Genomic DNA, 19,749 nt, shown 5'->3' with positions numbered 1-19,749 from the left:
CACACACACACACACACACACACACACACACACACACACACACACACCGTTCATTCTCTTCCTTCTCTCCTTTCTTCCCTTAAGTGGATCCATTTGCTATCTTTAAAATATTGGGAACAAGATTACTGTGAGAGAAAATGAGCTCTGTAGGCCTCCAGTGGGATAGAAGAACCTGAAAAGGTACTGACTAACTCTCAAGGTCTACATCTTTCTCCTCTTCCCCCACCCCTACATCAGCCTCTCTTCTCCAGTGGTCCCTCCCTCTCACATAATTTCTGCCCTAAAAGAACCTTGTCTTCTTACTCCCCAAGTGCCCCCACTAGGCTGTGGCTGCTCCTAGTCCCTGTGGCTGACTGCTCAGGTTGAGGGAGGAGCCTTGATTCTAAACCAAGAACCTTGAACTTGGGGAGTTTCTGCCTTTTCATGATGCTCCTCTTCCTGTCCGTTTGGTTGCACAGAGATCAGGTCCCCTCTCTGGCTTCGTCTTTAAAGGACACTTGTGAAGACCTTCTGAAGGTTGTGCTGAGTGGGCTTGGTTCTACATCCAAGGCTCTGAACCAGTGACATTGGAAGTTACCATTAATGCCCGCTAGGGTCCTCATGGGATGTGAACTGCCTCGTTCAGGCTCAAGGGACATTTATTCTCCCAAGACTCTCCTACAGAGAAGCTCTGAGATTCCGTGGTTCCTCAGGGTTTGTCATACCCTGAGCTCAGTTAGACTATGCTCACACAGTTTGTTGTGGATGCTCCTTCAACGTTGGTTGACTTTTGGCTAAGCCCTGAATTTCGTTTTGCTTTCTCACTTTAACTTTTTGCCATGGCTGTAGTCTGAAGGGCTTTCTCTCTCCCAGGAGGTCTCTTTGTCCAGAATGTGTGGCCCTTTTCAGAGGCCCTGCACTTCACTGCACTGTGGAGGTGCATATCTCCCCAGGTGCCTTACCGGTAGCTTTCCTCATGGTCTCAAATAAAACCCATAGACTCGAAGATCCACATTTAACTTTCACCATTTGGACTTCTTGGCATCTGAGATCACAACTAACAGACAGCATAGTTTTTCCTAAAACTTGCCTCAGCCATGTGAGGAACCCCAACTTCCCACAACCTGCAGGCGAATTCCAACATGACCAACAAAACCAGAAACAAACCCAAACCAAGGAAAACCCATCCCATCTTGTGCTGAAAAATTCACAAAGCCTAAGACAGTGGATGGAGAGGTGCTGCATGGGATCTCATGAGTATGCACACTTGAGTGGAGAGATGGAGTGTGGGATGTCATGTGTGTGCACACTTGTGTTCAGAGGTGGTACATGGGATCTCATGTGTGTACATACTTGAGTGCAGAGATGATGCGTGGGATGTCATGTGTGTGCACACTTGAGTGGGGCAGTGGTGCATGGGGTGTTGTATGTTGTATGTGCTTGGGGCTACCCTGACTGCACAAGTATGCTTACAATATATGTGTCCCACCTTCAAGGCAGGTGGGGATTGTACTATTCAGAGCTCACCAGAGACAGAAGCAATAGTGTGTTTTTGTACAACCATGTGGATACCGAGGAATTCCTGTTGTATGATCACAGCCAAAGGCCACCAATGGCTAAAAATTCCAGTGAGAAATGGTGACACAGACTGGAGAGCAAAGGGATCCCAGAATCAGAATTCTGTCTTTGTAAGGGGACCTGAGTCTTGAATGCTGCCAACTGGCTAGACAAAGGCTATCTAGGTTGTGGAAGGCAATCTGCTTTGCTCAGAGAGTACTACATACATGGTAATGAAAAAGACCCTTACAGCTGCTTCTAGGTTGGTGGTTGACCAAACACCTGGGCATTGAAACAAAATTAACCTTCTTGAGACATTGGGTCTAACATGCCCCACAGAGGAGGTCCCTTCTGAGGTAGGTAGTTGAAAATAGTCCTAAAATAGCAGAGGAGCAACCAGGGCACCCAGCGAAGAGCCTGATGTGTGGTTCCCCACCTCTGTGCCAGCGGACCTGACATCTGTTAATCCCTTAGGGACATCTGAGGGAGCCACTGTGATGCTGGGATGGTGACCGTGTTTCCCAAACAAAACTCTGAGCCACATGGCTGACAAGCAGGAATGTATTTGTGGAAAGAGCAGAGCAAGACACTGAATCGTGACTGTGGTATGGCGGGGAGACGGACTGTCTTCCATCTCAGCTTGACTTTGAGTTCTGGCCATGCCTCTCTGGATGGCAAGAGGTGCCATCCGCTCTCTGCTTCCCTTCTGTAGGGTGCAGATCCTGGTGCAAGTGTGGGGCAGTGGCGGGGGTTGGGGGTAGGGTGGGAGAGGGTGGGATCTCCTGAGTTTCTCCAGCTGACACCTCCTAAGGACGTCCAGCCCGCTGCCCAGCCTTTGCCAAAGCATGCCACGCTGACTTAATCCCTCAGGAATGACATTTGTTTTGCGTTCTTTCTTTCCCCAAAGAAGCAAGGAGTAGACTGATAATGATAATAGTTAACACAACATTTGAACTTGCATTTTAATGTCTTTTACTGCAGAAAGGCACAAGTTGTGCTTTCAGCATCTGTGATCTTCAAGAAAGGCCTTTTAGCAGGTTTCAAAGAGCAGCTGCCCAACTGTTACAAGATCCCAATGGAATTTAGGGGTCTGGGGCCCTGGCTTCCTGCAGAGTATAGCCAGCTCTGCACCCACTGTGGCATTTCCGAATCCCAATAAGAGTCACCCTGTTCTGTGAGCCAGTCTTTGATGGGATCATGCCTGTGTTGGGTTTATTTGAGGCAGAAAGGACAGTCTGTGTGACCATCCTTGTGTTGGGAACATGTCATGGGTGACTGACAGGTCCACAATGACAGTGTAGATTGGCCACATCACTTTGTGAGAGCTGTACAGCTCTGTTTGTGGTGTGTGTGTGTGTTCACACGCACACACGCACACTCGAGCGTCTGTGTCCTCCACAGTTTTCAGGAGGCTGAGTCGTTTGCCTGGGGTGGTAGGGACCCTCAGTTTAGTTGTATGGCTTCTGTAGTTGTCCTCTCAGGCTCCCCCTGTTTACCTTTTCTAGCACAGGCCTCCCTACCGTGCTGTAACTAACTCCTGCATCCATTCATTTGACGTTGTGTGGTTGAGTGTTCTCACATGTAAATGGTTACATGTGTGATCATGGTGGAGGCCAGAGCTTAATATCTTGTGTTATCTTCAGTCATTCTGCATTATATTTTTAAGATAAAGTCTCTCACTGGGGTCTGGGACTCACTGATTCAGTTAGATTGACTACCCTGAACATCCTGGGGATGCCCCCATTTTCATCTCCTTGATGCTGAGATTGCACACACCACCACATCCAGCTTTTCATGCCGGTGATCGAGATGGAAACTCAGGTCTTCCTGCATGTGTAGTTTCACTGACTGGGCCATCTCCCCAGCCCCAGAAACACATTTATGGATACCATGTCTTCATGGCAGTGGGTTGGGCTCTGGGGCATCGCTCTTATCTCTGGCCACTTCTGTTCTTTGCAAGGGTGATGTTGATTCATATGTACAACTCTTTGGAATAACACATCTGCCTCTTTGCAAGATTAGTTTTATAGATATAAAGAAACACACAAGCAAAATCACCAACTGTTGGTCCATCGTATACCTACATTCCAGAAGCTAAGTGATGACTTGATGAGAAGAACATGACTCTGTTAGCCATCAAGCGCTGTGGGTGGACCCAGAGCTCGTAGTGTGTGTGTGCCTGGCATACTGGCAGGTTTAGCCTGATGGCAGAGATGCTGGGATAGACAGGTGTGGCTCTGAGGGATTAACAGACCATTGGCTCCATCCTCTGAGTGGGAGTTTTCTTTTTCTGATCATTGGTTAGTGCTCTTCCATTCCTTAAGTCCATGCCCTGATCGGCCTCTCACTGCCTAGGGCAATCACTAAGAAAGATGGATTTGTTTAAACCCTCCTCCCTTGCTGTCCAGAGTCTTACACACTTTGGGTCCAAGACTCATGGTATTTAGAGAGAGAGAGACCCAAGGCCTCTCTCAGGTGGATTTTCACAACCAGAGGAAGAAGACTCATGTGTCATTAAAGAGCATAAACTCTAGGGTCATACCATCTTATTAGAGATTACACTTTGAAGATGTCCTTCTGTGGGTTCTGTGTGCCTGTAGGGTAGTGAAGAGTCTGTGAAGGTAACTGGGGGAAATGTCTATGGACTGGTCAACACAGTACTTTGGAGTAGTCACCTGCAAGGTCTAGAAAATGTAGCCATCACAATTCAGGACAGCTTCTATCTGTGCAGAAACCTCTCTCCACAGAGTGGCTGTCTTTCTATTTATCATCCCATGCTTGGAAGACATCAGTGACTACAGAATTCCTTCTTAAGTTGGCTTCATGGACCAAGAGACTTCTTGGTCTCTCTCTTGACCAGGAATGCCCATCTGCAAGTGCTTACTCTCTCTGTCCCTCTCAAACAGGCAGTATTTCTGGATGCTGTCTTTTCTGTGTACTGGTGTCCAGTTAACATAAAGGTTTCCAGAGCTTGGGGGAAAAGGTGTGTCTGGCTGCCCCAGTGGCTGATAAGTAGCTAGATAAAGCCACCTGTGGCCAAAGGTTGTTGCAGGTTGGGGTGGGATTTTTGTTCCGCCCTCTTCTGTTACTTCCTGTTGCTTCTCTTTGTTCTTGGTAAATAATCAGAAGGCTTGGGGACCGGGGCATGTCGCTCCCTGAGATCCCTGGTGTAGGTATGGTGCTCTCTTGGCACAGTAGGCAGTGCCTAGCTACTTCAGGGTGAGGTAAGACTCTGTTTGGAGTCTCTCTGTTAAATCCTGTGGAGTATTGAAAGGAAGGTATGGACTGTTTTCTTACCTGGGAGAGTCTAATGGAGTCCAAGCACAGGATTTGTAGCTGGCAAACCCTAGGGTTCAGAGCTTCCTACCTCATCTCAGTCCAGATCCATGCCCTGAGGTGGGTACAGGAGACAGAGTTGCCAGCATTGACGCAGAGAAGACTGTGCTCATGGGCTGCTGAGAAAGAACTGCACACTATGCTTTTAAGAAGGATGCGTAGGAAATGATGCTGGCCAAGTTCACGATTCTGACTGTTCACAGTCGCCCCCAATTCTTGAGCTTGGGATTTTCCGTGTCCATGTCCTCCTTGGAAGTCTAACAGCTTACACGTCAGTTTTGATTTTCAATAAGTTAGTTCTTAGAACATTTGACAGGAAGACACCTTACTTGAGAACTTTGGAGTTCAATTTCAGAGTAGGTTTGAAGATCATCCCCACAAAGTGATCTTTCTCTGGACTTCCCACTGGCTGAAAGCCCCCAGAGTCAAGGAGGGGGAAAGCTCTTGCCTGGGAGCAGAGTTAGGCTAGGCTGGAATGCAGCTGAACTCTGCCTGAGGCTCCCACAAGCTTGATTTGAAGCAAGAAAGCTTGGTAAGAAGAGGCTGTGACCCTGTATGACCCCAAGGGGGCATTTGGGTTTCTGCTAGATGAAAGGGGTGTTGCAGTTAGGAACTTGGCCTTAAATCTGAAAGTCTTTGCAAGTCCCTGACATCTCTAGTGTGGTTTATTCCTACAAGAATTTAAAACAAAGGAAGCTGAGAGGTAAACAATGTCTTCCTTAAGGAGGCTCCTTGGCCATGAATGAAACCGGACTGACTTCAACATTCCAGTTCTCAGTCCAGAGCTGCACCCTTGGTGTCTCAGAACGTTTGCTGGGGAGCTGTTAGAGAGCCCTGTCCCCACCAGAGGAAACCCTGTTTAGCCTCTACTTGGCTCTCGAGTGTCTTGTGTCGCATGAGAAAATGGCCTCCCATTGTTCTTTGTTAGCCCAACAGGACTACGAATATGTGAATATGAGAAACATATATGTCCAAAAATTCACGTGTGCATGTGTGCATGCCCACCGTGTCTACATGGGTGCCAACACTTGTAGTGCCCCTCAACTGCTCTCAAATGGAAAACAGACTTGAGGAATGGCTAGATGTGGTGGATGATGGGTTGTTTGCCTAGGTACAGGACAGGAGGCTAAATTCCTAGCAGCCCACACGTTTCCCTAGCTTAGAGTGACAGGACAGGACCATGCTGTCGCATCCTCCTCAGCCCTGGCACAGAGTCTTAGAGCCATGAGTTCTTGAACAACTTGGCAGCACTCAGCCTGGCCTTCTTTTATGCCTTGTGAGGCAGACTTAGCAGGGGGCTCTAGTAAACGGTGACAGAGCTCCAAATCCTGACCCAGTAAGCTAAAAACCAGAAACAGATTTGTTTCTTGAGTCTGTTAGAAAGTCCCAGAGACGGGGTGGTCAGAGGGATGAAAGGCCTATGGTAGACATGGAAGGGAGATTGTTCAGCTGAGAGTTAGAAGCAACTAATTGAGAATACAGAACTGACTTCTGGGTGTTTCTTGTGGGACAGAATGGAGGCTGAAGACCCAAGTGTTTCTAGGCACAGAGGCACCAACACCTTAGCATGGGAAGGCAAGGTATTTTTATAAAGTTGGAATGAGGGCAAAAGTCTAAACCTGAACAATATCAACAGCTTAGGTGCTGACCTCCTGCCTGTCCACTGCTTGCTGTTTCCCTGCCTGACTTCTCACTTGAAGATAAAGTCTGACTCTCTAACAGGAACCAGGTATTTCAGTTTTGAGGAAAGCATTGCATTTACTAGCACTGCCAAGATGCTACTGCACAAAGCCACATGCAAGACCTCGTCATCAGTGTCATGATATTTGATTAAGCCAAGTCACCAAGACCGTTTCTGTCCTGAACATGGACTCCCCTGAAAAGTAGCCAGGCGGGGCCTCATTCATATCCTGCAGGTAATTTAAAGAGGCACGTGATTGTGTCAGCATTTTTGAAAACCCCTTCTACAGGGACCCCCTCCTTCCAATACCTGCCCTGATCTGCCTCTCCAGGCTCCACGTCTGGCAGCTGTTTTGAGTCCCATCTGTCTGCAGCTTTGCATAAAGTTGTAATGAAGCCAGGTCAGAGAGACGAGGGTTCTCATGCCTACATCTGACTTGGAGTTCGTCAGGGTCATGTGGGGCTGGAGAGAGAAACTCTAGCTTCTTTGATGCCTTTGGTCGCACAGCGGAGGGGAAGCTACCCGCTCCCAGGGTTCTTCAGATGTCCTATTTTCTGCATTATTTCTCTTAACTTCAACCTTTAACTCTTAAGCTTCCCCATAAACATGCCAGAGCGTTTCCTATCATCCTCTGTTCCTCTGACCCCTGTGTGAAGAAGGGCAAGCGGCTTCTGTGTTCCAGTGAGCTTGGAGACGATGGTTTCTGTGGCTGTGGGTTTTGTGGAAGTTTTGCTTGTTTGTTCTTCAAAGGCCCAGTTAGTTGGGTAAAGCTTTCTAAATACAGTTGGCGAGACCCTAGGAACCTCTCAGACTGGTGAGGCAGCAGTTGGTGCTGGGTTGTGGTGTTTTTATGGGAGTTGTGTTCTGGGGGCTTTCTTTGAGGATTGAGCGGCTGATGGTGCTTGTGTGGTGGCGAGGTTTCTTGAAAGTCTCAAGGTGGGACGTAAAGTTAGGCTAACCTTTATAAGTAGCCAAGCAACCTTCTACTTTTCAGGTCCTCCAGTGGGAAAGAAACATACCTGAGATCTCAGACAGTCATCAATTTGGCTGGAGCTTGGGGTCTTCCTACTGAGGGTCCCCTCCAGTCTGGCCCAGGCCCTGTTCATCTATGAAGGCTGCTCTAACTAGCATAGTATATATGGCCACAGTGGTCATGATGAGATGGAGAACCTATATTTGGAGTGATCTGAAGACCACATTTCTCCTAGGGAGGTAGACTCTTAAATCGCTATAAGTGCCCCATGGTCACTATAGCAACGATCCAAAACAACCTAGATGATTAATGCTGTCAACTGGGTGGTCTAGAGCTACCTTGTCTAGTTGAGAAAGTTCTTGCTTGCTTATGAGGGAGATTAAAGATTGGGTTAAGTGAGGTGTGTAGCCTCTCCCTAAATGTGAGCTGCACTGTTCCCTGGGCTGGGGTCCTGGCATGGATAAAAAGGAAAGTACCAGCTGAGAACCGCCACTCTTCTTCTCTGCTCCCTGGATCAGACACGATATGCCAGCTGCCGCATGCTCCTGCTGTTGTGCCTTCCATGCTATGATAGGCTGCACCCTCAAACTGAGCCAAACAACGTTTGCTTTTCTTAAGTCGCTCTTGCTGGCTATTTGCTCACAGTGAGGAGAATAATTACTAACACAAGGAGGAAGGATTTATTTTGCTCACAGTGTCAGAGGGCTTGGTTGGCATTGTGGCGGGGAAGACATGGTAGACCACAGTAGGACATATCATAGCAACCAGGAAGCAGAGATGGAGAATAGGAAGGGGTCAGAATAAGACACAACTCTCTTCAGTGACCCCTTCCTCCTTCTGTTCTTCCTTCTCCCTGTCCTCTTCCTCCTTCTCTTCCTCCTCCTCTTCCTCCTCCTCTTCCTCCTCCTCCTCCTTCTCCTCCTCTTCCTCCTCCTCCTTCTCCTCTTCCTTCTTCTTTGGTTATTTTGAAACAGGGTTTCTCTGTGTAGCCCTGGCTATCCTGGAACTCACTCTGTAGACCAGGGTGGCCTCAAACTCAGAGATCCACCTGCCTCTGCCCCCTATTGCTGGAATTAAAGGTGTGACACTACCTAGCTCAGTGACATTCTTCTAATACCTTCTGTCAACTCCCAGTGGTGCTGTGATGACCTCATACTGTGACTCCAGCCAGAGTTTAAGCCTTTGATTAGGTAAGAGCTCTATGACCACTAATCCCCTAGGGTTTTGTAATTTAATAAAGTTGACAACTATGATTAATTGCCACATCTTGGGTTTGTAGGATAGTAATCGCAACTTCTCAGGGGAACGGAGATGACAGGATTGAAATTAAAGGCGATAGAATGATTTGAAGGCTAGAGTAGGCAACTTGGTGAAAATAAATAGTAAAAAGAAGAAGTAAAGCCATGTTTGGGGGTGTGCGGGTTAGTGATAGAGTATTTGTCTAGTTGCATGAGGCCCTAAGTTTAATGCCCAGTATTTGGGGTAGGCTGGGTTAATCATCATGTCTCTCAAAACAGATGGATAGGAGACCAAGACAGTAGAAAGCCACTCAGCCAATTGGGAATTCTGCACATTTAGGAGGCAGTGAGGTGAGAGCTCACCCTCTTCACTTAGCAGATACCTACTTAGGCTCTGTGACAGTGTTGAGGGAGGACATGAACTAGACACCTGTGCAGAGCTGAGCAGGCAGACACAATCAGGGCTCAACTGGACAAAGTTCTGCTGTTTTGACCCCAGGAGATTGTGTCAAGGCTAGTCACCAAGGATACTATACCTTCAGAAGGAAATGTGTCCCTCAGTCTTGGAACTGACAATGACCACCAATAGTGAGGAATCAGTGACAATCAGCCACCACTAGTGAGGAACACTGTTTGGGAATGTCTTTAAAGTCAGCAATCAATCACAACCTGGGACCCTCGGTGTCTCATACCTCTAAATTCTCTACAGTCTTTAGTTCTTTCTGGGGGCTGTAAGGGCCCTGCCATAGGCTCTTCCAACATCCATCTGTGACGATTTTCTACAGAAAAAGCAAAGGCAGCTACAAGCGGCCAGTGCCCTGCTCCCATGTTTATAAAACATAAGGTATGTGGGATATTCTGTGTAGCCAGCAACTTTACATGTGTGTTTTCTGTTTGGGGACAGAGGACATGGGGAACCTAGGCTTTCTGTACCATTCACTCTTGGAAGTTGAAAAGAGCACCCTGTGGGCTGTCTGGCTTAAGGCCTGGCCCATAGCTGACTTCCACAAGTGCACAGTGAAGGATAAATAAACTCAAGGCTTCTGATTGGCTCAACCTAGTGTCTGGATCTGGGCTCTGAGCAGAGGGATGGAGGCAGGTAGTGTGTTTGCCCATCTGCTCAAGGACAGTATACATGCAACTTGAAGTTCTACCATGGGCACATGGAAGGAAAGGACTTCAGCAACTCTCTTTGTTGACTTTCTCCTAGTTCTTTAGAGAAAAATATCTCTGCTTGGAGACATGGTGGCCTTCCTGTGATACCTGAGAATGTGCCTGCCACCTCGTAAGTACAGGGTCCAGGCTCAATGGGAGTTTATTGTAACGAGCAAGAGATACTTTATTTAGGTGTGATTCATGGCAGGGACTTATTGGAAGGAGACAGGACACCCTCAGATCAGAAGGGATAAACAACTCAGACAGCAGTGCTGCTACAGTGTGGGAGACTTGGGGACCTGAAGGGGCAGCTGATGACTAAAGGCAAATCAGAGCCACCTGGCACAAAGCAGTCCCACAGTGCCTTTGGAGGTTGTGCTCCTTCATTAGGAATTTTGAGGAGGGGGAGAGAGAGAGACACACACAGAGAGACAGAGTGAGACAGAGAGAGAGACTGGGTGAGGAAGAGCAGGGTAAACTGAGGCAGGTGAATGGCAGGATGAGGAACACTGGAAACTGGATTCAAAGAGACAGGAACTTCTCACATTGGTCTCAGATTCTAGAAAGAGAAACCCCTACTCTTCATTATTGATAGTGGGATTCCACCTCCAAGACTGTTTGCCCACACTATCCTATGCATCTGTATACAGCAGACAACCTATAGATGCTCGTTGACATGAAGGGAGTTGTTAGCTGGCACTTCTGTATCTTGTCACACTGAAGATTGTAGCTGGCTAATGTTTCAGGCTAGTGAACACCATGGCAGATGCCACCTTCCTTGCCTGAAGAACTAAGCATAAGAAGACGGCCCAGTGGTTCCATCTAGGGAAGGCTTTAATAGAATCTGAAATCGAGCCATGGCCAAATAGCAGGCTAAGGTCTCAGAGCTGTTTGTCCATAGTGTGGTATGAGGTTGTATCCATAGATGGCTGCTCTCTCCTATCTACCTACTAGCTAGTGGGAACCATTTGTTTTGGCCAGGCCAGCATGGTCCCCAAAGCTCAATGAACTGGACACCAGGATGCCCCATCTCGGGGCTGTACCATCACTGGGCTGACTGCTTCATCCTGACTGCTTCAGAAGGAAAAGCATGAAAAGAAGGAGGCAGATTGTGAACTTGACACATGTTCTGAGAGAACAGTGAACATTCCCTACTCTTGGGGAGATATTCAACCAGAACTTTAGATTTTCCTAATTTAAAACTACAACTATATTTATAAAGACAACAAGAGTTATAGGTACAAATTTTGTGAAAGTTTCCATCTGCCTGGCTGGCATCACATTATGAGAGAAGCCACTGACCCAAGAGCTGTAAATTCAGATGCTCACCATAGCCAGATCTTTATCCACCAAGCAGAAAGTGACAGGCACTGAACTATTGCAAGGACTGGAGCCTTGGGTTGGGTGGAGTATTTTCTTGCAGCCAACTCGAGGCCAGAACTGCCCTGGTGAGATGTGGGGCTGCGGCTCAGTCTAGCAAGAGAAGCTGAACGTCACCCTGTTGGATGGAGGAAGCTAGCCATGCCAATGTGCTAATCTGTATGTGAATCTTTGCTTTGTAGGCAGGACCTCCTATCTGTTTTATAGTGTTTGCTAAATACCACTCAGTGGGAAAATGAGGAGCAATTTTTCTTTCAGTTTTGTCCACTTTCCGAATGGTTTAGAACTCAGCAGATGAAGGCCCTCTGCTGATTCCCGCCTGGATCCTTGTCGTATCTGTCCCCACTGTTTAACTGTCACATTCAGCTGCCAGCTTCACAGATAGAAAGGTGGAACTCCCTCGTTTCTCTAGGAAAATCCCTAGAACCAGGAAGTGTGTGTGTGTGTGTGTGGTGTGGTGTGTGGTGCGTGGTGTGTGGTGCGTGTGTTTCCCTAAAGTCATTCTCCTTGTTTAAAAACCTCTCACAGAGAGATAAATGAATGGTGCTCAGTGTGGCTCTGCAGATGAAGATGAATGCAGGCGACTTGGGAGTTTAATATTTAATAACATTTATATATGACATTTGGGAAAACTTGAAAAACAAAGACACTGTGATAAATAAGATTCTGGCATCCTCGTCACTGATTAAGTAATGAGTGTTCTTGGTACATAAGTTAAGAGATAATTTATTACACAAGCACACAGAGCTCTAGACACTGCATCTGTAGGTATGATGGAGAGCATTTTGTTTATCCATCCCTTCATCTGTTTCCCTTGTGTGGAGCTCTGTGGTATAACTGGTATGACAGATGGTAGGACTGCCTGTCTCTACAAAGAATTGCATTATCTAAACCCAACTGCTCAACAGTAGGCAGTCGCAGTTGGGTTGAGTGTACTGGTCCAAGGTTCTCAGATAATTTAATTCTGTTTTCATGGTTCCACTGTTGAGTATTTCGTGTTGCCCATTCAGGGAATGGTGGCAAAGGGCAGCAACACAAATGAGGTACAGACTCTTGTGAGATGGGTGTTGGCACACGGCCTGCCTGCCGGAATGATGGAGGGCAGGAAACAGCACTGCTGTGGTCTTTGGGTTCCTTTATTGCTTAGTCACACATCACAAACACAGCAGGCCTGATGAGTGGAATTTTTCTACTGATGAAACTCACAACTTCTCAAACCAATTAAATAATCAAAGGCTCTAATTTTCATTCACTGCTAATTCTTTGCTGGACGTTTTCTCAAGCAGCATGTCATTGCAACAAATGCCTGACAATCTTTCTGCATACCGAGAGGGTGGAGTACAGGCCATGTAAGTGATTTATAACTTAATAATGGAATTACCAGGTAATCTCTCTGTACTCTGTGTACTTTCTCTATGCCTGAACATACAGGCTTGGTGTTTCTCCTTTATCGGTTTTTCATCTCCCATTAGCATGTGAATGCTTGCAGGCACGGATGTATCTGTATTTCACACATAAAATGATCCTAGCTGTGTGGATTAAGCACCTTGAAAGGGTGCTTAAGAGCCCGTGAAGTTCGTTGTGATGATGCTTTCCAGGACTGAGCTCATTAAGATGCAAAGAATCTGCTCTTGTCAACTTGGGATTACCTCACAATTAGCAACCAAAGACTCAGTTAATTTTTTGTTTTTGTTTTTAATTTCTTTTGTTTTTTTAGTATTTGGTTGTGGTTGTTGCTTTCTTCCTACGAGGTCTCATTCTGTTGGTCACCCTTGTCTGGAACTCACCACGAAGCTAAGGCTAAGGTCTAAACTGAAAGTAATCCTTCTGCCTCGATTCTTATTCTGCTTTGTATTAAGTCCATGGTTAGTATGAAAGAAGTAAAAGATTAGCTCTCTGCTTTTTTTCTTTTTTCTGTCTGTCTGTCTGTCTGTCTGTCTTTCTTTTTTTGCTGTGTCTTCATTTTTTATTTTTTCAGACAGTTGGCCTCAAACTTGTTATGTAATCAAGATTAGCTTTGGTCACTCGGTCTTCACATCTCTCCCTCCTGAGTGCTGCAGTTTGCAGTGTTAGACGCCACACCCAGCTCTGCTACCTGCTCATGGGGAGCAGGTATTCAGACCTGGGAAGGAAACACCCAGACATGCCTCTGATTTGGGGAGCCACTGGTTGCCTCCTTTGGGCATGCATCTTCCACCCTTTTGCAAGGAATCTCTAGAGATTGTCCCCAAGATTCTGAGTCTTGGGATCCCCTGCCTGAATGTCTCCAAACTCATGAAGATATTATCTAGTGTCTGACACTTGAGGACACAGCAGGGCTCAGACATGTATTCTCTGCCTGCAGGTTAGGTGCTTGTAGGTTGGTGAGAAGCTAGGTCTTGGATATAGCCTGGGAGTAGATGAGGTTGCCTTGGTATGGGATGGAAGAGGAGGAGAGAGATGCTGTGTTTGGTTGCCAGATTTTATTTGAGACTTCTCAGGAGTACCTGAACTCCTAGTGTAAGCCTGCTGTTCTGAGGGACCACGAATGCCATTTTTCCAGCTTGAGAAACAGGACTTTTTTCTTTAATCAAATTGACCAATACTCTTTTAATATTTAGGCCTGGAGTTGGTGGACCTCCATGCTGAGCTCTCGTTCCAAACCCTATACACGTTCTCTGGGACAAGATACACTGCCAGCTCCTAAGAGCCTTCCATCCCCTGGGGAGGGGGATCAGCTCTGTAAACACTCTTTGAAGCTGTCGGGGGCGTTTGTACATGGCGTTTTCTGCTTGAGACTGCAGGAGTGCTCACACGCGGCTCCATTAACAAACACCCAATCGCCTTAGTTCCTTACGTAAAACACTTTAGACTGAGTGGTTTGCTTCAGCTGAGTGTCTCTACACCCACAGATGCATAATCAGGTGACAACAATTTCAAAATTGCAGGTCTCCATGTTGATGGAGAAATGGGAACTTCAGTGCTCCTCACGTGTGATTTTCACCGAGAAATGGAGGAATTTCTGGCTTTAATGTCAACACTTGGAGATTTACTGTAACCCTGTTACTGGAAATATATACCTTCAGCCAAATCTGCACCTGCAACGGTGGTCACATCATACTTCTCCTCTCACCCACACCCCGGTCCTGAGAAAGGATCCAGCTCCCAATAGGACTGGAAGGACCCTCTGTCTCCTGGCACCTTGCTCAGCAGCCGGGGCTGCCTGGGTTATCAGGGAACTCACTCTGCTGCCTCTTAGGGTACTTGGTAGGGAGGAGCTGGGACAAAAGCAAGAGGGGCTGGGTGGGGTGCTCTTCCTTGATCTCCAACCCAGCATGGAAGAAGTTCTGTTCCAAGCATCTGGTCCCACAGGCACCCTGCCTGACTCTCCTCAACACCCCCCAAAAGGCTTCCTGGCCGTGTGCTTCTAAGGAAAAGAAATTCAATTTGATTTTATTTTGAAAACATAGAGAGGATGTTAGGCGACCCTTTGAGGTGGATAATGGGTGATACTCTGCGGGCCTTGTAGAAACAGGGATGAACAAGTAGGCCAAGACTTACTGGAAAAGAGCCTTTGGCCCCATAAGTTTCCTCAAGTTCTTAGTAATTTGTCCCCCAGATCATGTTGAGTTACATTAATGAATTAACCATGTGGTTTTTAACTTCTTCTCACTCAACTCTAGAAGCCTTTCCTCTCTGGAGAATGAGCCGTGGTTGGGCTGTGCTCGCTCTTAAAATCAGATTTTAAACGTTTACTGCTCTAGATGCCTCCCAATGCCAACCATAACCATAAGTGGTCGATCATTTCAGACAGTTTTTGCTGCACAATAAGACTTTCCCATGATGAATTCCACTCTCAGCCGCCCCACTGAGGCGGTGGCGACAGCTCCTGGAGAGCATCGGGTATAGTCGGTGGTGTTTGTCTCTTTGAGGATGCTGTATGCAGGGGCTAGGGTGGATCTCTAATAACTGTAATTTCATCTGTCCCATTTTCTCCAGTGCCGGCTGGGAGGCCTGCTGTGTACCCTGCCATTAAGTTCAGTTAGCACTGAAGTTCCCAGGGGACAGCTGCAGGTATGGAAGGCCTTATAGGTACCAGGTCAGACCCCAGACAAAGACCAGCAAATGGGTCAAGTAAGATTTCCTTAGAGGGAGCTTTGGGTAACTGGTTTCTGGCAGGAAAGCCCAGTAGTTCATGTGTGTGCATCTGTGTACATGTGTGCATGAGGGGGCCAGTGGTCAACCTCAGGTGTCACTACTTAGGAGCCATCCACCTTTTTATGAGACTGATATAGCCAGTGAGGCTGGCCAGCCACCAAGCCTCAAGGATTCAGCTATCTCTATGTCCCCAGAACTGGGACATAAGCACAAGCTACCACACCAAGCTTCTTTGTGTGAATTCTGGGGGCCTACTCAAGTTCTTGTGCTTGAGAGGATTTTGTTAACTGAGACAGGCTGGGGACTAGCTAGAGGTCCAGGCTGGGATCTCAGGACCTGCTCTTGAGGAGCTAGGCCTGCATAGTTTAAGCTGGAAAAAAGAGAAACCAAACTGTGTGCCAGGAAGAGCCTGGGGCATGTGGCAAGATTGCAGCCTGGCTTCAGGTACTTTAGTGAGGCTGAGGGCTCTCCTGACTGCATAGGCTTGCCTCGGCTCTGAAAGGCTGCTAGGGCAGTCGGCTTTTCCCTAGGCCTCCTACAGCTCTTTCCATGTCAGCACCCTATTTCAGTGTCTGGTTCACTCTGAATGGTTCACAACTAGCATGCTACAGTGGGGTGCTTCACTCCGGAGTGGCTGAACAGACCACCCTCTCACATTTCTCTGTGTTCTGCAGACAGACTGTGCCCTATGGACTATCCAACTACAGAGGAAGCCTTCGGGGAAAGAGGTCCTCGGGGCCAGTTCCAGAAAGCTCCCAGCCTTCTCTACCGGCACGCTTGCGTTGTACTTGTATGGGAGCAGATGACAAGGCCTGTGCATACTTCTGTGCACGCACTGCAGATGTCACCAGGTATGACACAGCTCCTAGTCCCACTCTTGTCTAGGCACAAATCACTGATGGGCAAAGCTAAGTCAGGCCCTTCACAAAGGTGAGTAGAGGGTAGCTTAGCCAGGTCCTCGATCTTCCTTGCCTTTCAGAACACAGGCCACAGCCACAGTCTGTAGCTATGTGAACAAACCAGAAGGAGTTGGGAACATTTAAAGACTGAAGACCCCAGCCATCTCCGTGTTCATTTTTAAGTTCTTCACAAAAGGCAAGCAAGAGTTTATAATCTTACTGCCTCATATAAAGGACTCCTTAGCCCGGGCTTTCGATTTGTTTTCTGTGTGGCCCCTGAGTCTCTCCTCTGAGTCTGCATGGTCTTCTCAACTGCACAGAGAAGCACATAGATTCATTCTGAGTGGTAAGCCACCCTACTTGCCCTAGGGTGGCCACCTGGACCACTGTTTCCCTAGGGTAGGTGCCATGAAACTCTTGGTTCCTCTTTCCCTTCATATTGGGCAAAGACTCATCAAGCCAGCCAGAAAGGGCAGCCTGTCAGCCGCCTGAAGGAAGGGCTGAGTGTGTGGATAAAACTCCTGCATTCCCCTGTATGAGCTTAATGAACTATCTGGGCAGGGTGGGCCCAAAGCAAAGCAGGTACGGTAGCCTTGGGGCTATGTAGTAGAATTTCTCCCTAATAAATAAAGACTAGAAACCAATCACTGGGCGATCTGGAGAACCTGGGACTAGCTGTACTCTTGTTCTCCCACCTGGGGTGTTGAGCACCCGATGAGTAACTGAGGAGTGTGTTTGGTACTCAGACATCCACCCACTGAGCCTCCAGTCCTACAGTCAGTGCCTAGCACTTGGTCCTTGGGGGATACACACTAATGTGCTTGTTCTTTGGGAAGAGGAAGTCATAATTTGACACCCCCAAACCCAGCCACACAGAAATGCTAATCCCTGAAACTTGCTATGTCCCCACAGTTATTCCAGGAGAGCAGAAAGGCCAGCTGCCGAAGAGAATCGGGAGACTGGAAGCCCACATCGAAGGTGAAGACAGGATACATTCATTCAGGGGCAGAGGGTGGGTGGAGAGCTGGCATCTGGTCTCAGTAAGTGCCCCGTGGGACTCCAAAGCTCACAGTCGTCCCTACCAACAGACAGAGACATCTCTTGGTCTGTCAGCTCTGGGTGTATTTGGTCATTGTCATCTTCCTGGTCCTGAATAACCCTTTGTGGTTTTGGAGTACCTCCACCCTGTGTCCCTCTTACCTCCAAGGAGATGACCACCAGCTTGGCTCTCACTGGAATGGTGTTTGCATAGCTCCACAGGCTGAGCTGATCAAGCCTACCTTGGCCTCTACTTCTGTAACCAAGTGATTCCTATTACGTCATTTCTTCTTTATAGAAGTGGGTGTGCCACATGGGCAGTCCCCTCACCCCCATCACTTCCAGCTCATTTTGTTATTATTTTAATACCTATCTCATTTTGTTTGCTCTGTGTGTGTGTGTGTGTGTGTGTGTGTGTGTGGCATTTTCTTTGGGTTTTTTTGGTATGAGCAATCCTGAGGGCTTCCTGAAACCAAGCTGGGCTTATTTGTCACTCTGTTTGTCAGTCAGAAGTCATTATTGATGATTCAGCCGCACGTCTGCAATGGGACGGTAATTGTCGTTCATAATAATAGCCTGAAGGCGGCTTCAGTTCCTGCAGGGAATGATCAAGGGAAAATTAATCCAAGCCCTGCATAAAGAAGCTTCTCAAATCCATAAGATGGCTTCCAGTGGTTGAGAGAAAATGGACGGAAACAGAGAGGCTGAGGGAACGGCATGTCCTCAGAGAGCCCCTACCCAGCCTCCCCTTCACTCTTTCCCCACTTTATCACTTTTTGGTATACCTTAATCAAACTTACGTTGTCGAGAACAGGCAAAGATTAAAGCTATGCATCTCTCGTATAGTTTATTAATTGACATGTGTGTTCATTTAGCCGAGGTTGGTGACATACCTACTACACGCTGGATCCTCACTATTCCTGATGCGTAGAGGAAGACGCAATGTGTCTTCTTCAGTTTATTTACTGGTGGAAGCAGACAGCAGATAAATATATACAATATAAACTGAAGGAAATCTGGACAGTAGATCAAGGATAGAAGAAGTGGGGGTGCTGTTGTTTGTCATTGGATAGACAAGAAGCCATCTGTGACCTTAGCACAAAGACCTGTAGGAGAGAAAATGTGAGCTACTTGGATGTAGGAGGGTGAGGTGTTTCAGGCATGGGGACTAGGAAGGAGGAATGTCCTGGGACCTAGCCAAAGAATGGCCATCAAAGGTTCTCTGTGCCAAGAGAGCACACGATGCCTCCCATAATGCTGCTGTTGGGATTGCTCTGTCACATGACCAAAAGATGAGCCTGAGATGCTGAAGAGACACTCAACTCTAAAGGGCTTGTTGATCCCTAGTGCTCCCACAGAGAGTTGGGTGTGGTGATCTGCTCTGTGCAGGTAACTCCACAGCTGGGATGGCATATAAACAGGAGCTTGAGGCTCTCTGGACACCTAGCCCAGCCGAGACAAACAGCCCCAGGCCCCCATGCTAGACACGTGTGTGTGTGTGTGTGTGTGTGTGTGTGTGTAAGTGTATAACCAGAGACACACTCACAGAATGGGAGCTACTACCATCCTTGGCTTGTGGTTATCAAAGAGTGAGACAACCGAAGGCCTACCAGTGGCCACTTCAGTTGCTGTAATCCTTTTCTCACTGTTGTGCTCAGCCTCTGAGCTGGCTAAGCTCTGATGAGGGGGAGCTTCCAGGTAGGAGGTAGCTAGAGGTGTGGCCAAGGTCACCTCTTTAAACTAGAAGAGCTGGAGTGCCGACATGATATCCCTCTTTTTCCTTTGTTCTCTTTCATTGAAATAGGTTGAAGTCAAAGACGGATAAAGCCCACCAGTCTTAGCTGGCTTTAGCGGGTCACAACTGATGCTTCTTGCTTCCTGCAGTGGACTTCCCCCTGCTCTCCCTGCCTGCCGACTCTCTTCCAGGAAAGAGCCTTTGAGCTTGTGCATACAGAGCTTGAATTTCCACCTCTTTAGGGACAAGGAGGGAATTGGCCTGAGGCAAAAATGAAAGAACGAAGGACCATCCAAAGAGCCCCCCCCTCCCCACTTACCCGACTCTAAGAATGCCCAAGTCCAAAAGACCTCAGCTTCCCTAATGGGTAAAATGATCCCACATGTGCCCTGGGGGCCAGATGCCTGAGGCTCCAGTTTCACAAGGAAATTGTTTGGAAGGTATGTTAAGTCAGAAAACTACTTACTGGCTTTTGACGTGACTCCTCTTGGAGAGTAAGTGGACACCAGGCTGACTCTTTACAAAAGTAAACACGCATCCATCTCCTAGAAGATTCAGGACACCCATGTGGCGGGAGCAGGCCTCTCCTGCAGCCTGCATGGCCTGTGCAAGTTAGAGAGACATCTGTCTGCTTGAGACTT

The 19,749-nt window shown here is 47.6% G+C and overlaps 1 protein-coding gene across 3 annotated transcripts in view; it reads left to right on the top strand.

Moving 5' to 3' along the window:
* Edn3 (endothelin 3) overlaps nt 1-19,487 on the top strand; it is a 22,618-nt gene extending 3,131 nt beyond the window's left edge. For 2 of the 3 annotated variants that reach the window (XM_028769765.1, XM_028769763.1), the window contains exons 3-5: nt 16,111-16,287; nt 17,248-17,313; nt 19,178-19,487. In XM_028769765.1, the coding sequence (XP_028625598.1) occupies nt 16,111-16,287; nt 17,248-17,313; nt 19,178-19,214 (280 nt within the window). In that variant the 3' untranslated portion in view covers nt 19,215-19,487. The remainder of the gene's footprint in view (nt 1-16,110; nt 16,288-17,247; nt 17,314-19,177) is intronic. The other variant, XM_028769764.1, reaches the window with a different exon arrangement.
* Nucleotides 19,488-19,749: the final 262 nt, after the last annotated feature.

Source organism: Grammomys surdaster, unplaced genomic scaffold (assembly GCF_004785775.1).
Source record: "Grammomys surdaster isolate TR1022 unplaced genomic scaffold, NIH_TR_1.0 193, whole genome shotgun sequence".
NCBI classification, from domain to species: domain Eukaryota; kingdom Metazoa; phylum Chordata; class Mammalia; order Rodentia; family Muridae; genus Grammomys; species Grammomys surdaster.
The sequence above is the reverse complement of the archived record's forward strand: the minus strand, read 5'-3'. Positions and strand labels throughout refer to the sequence as shown.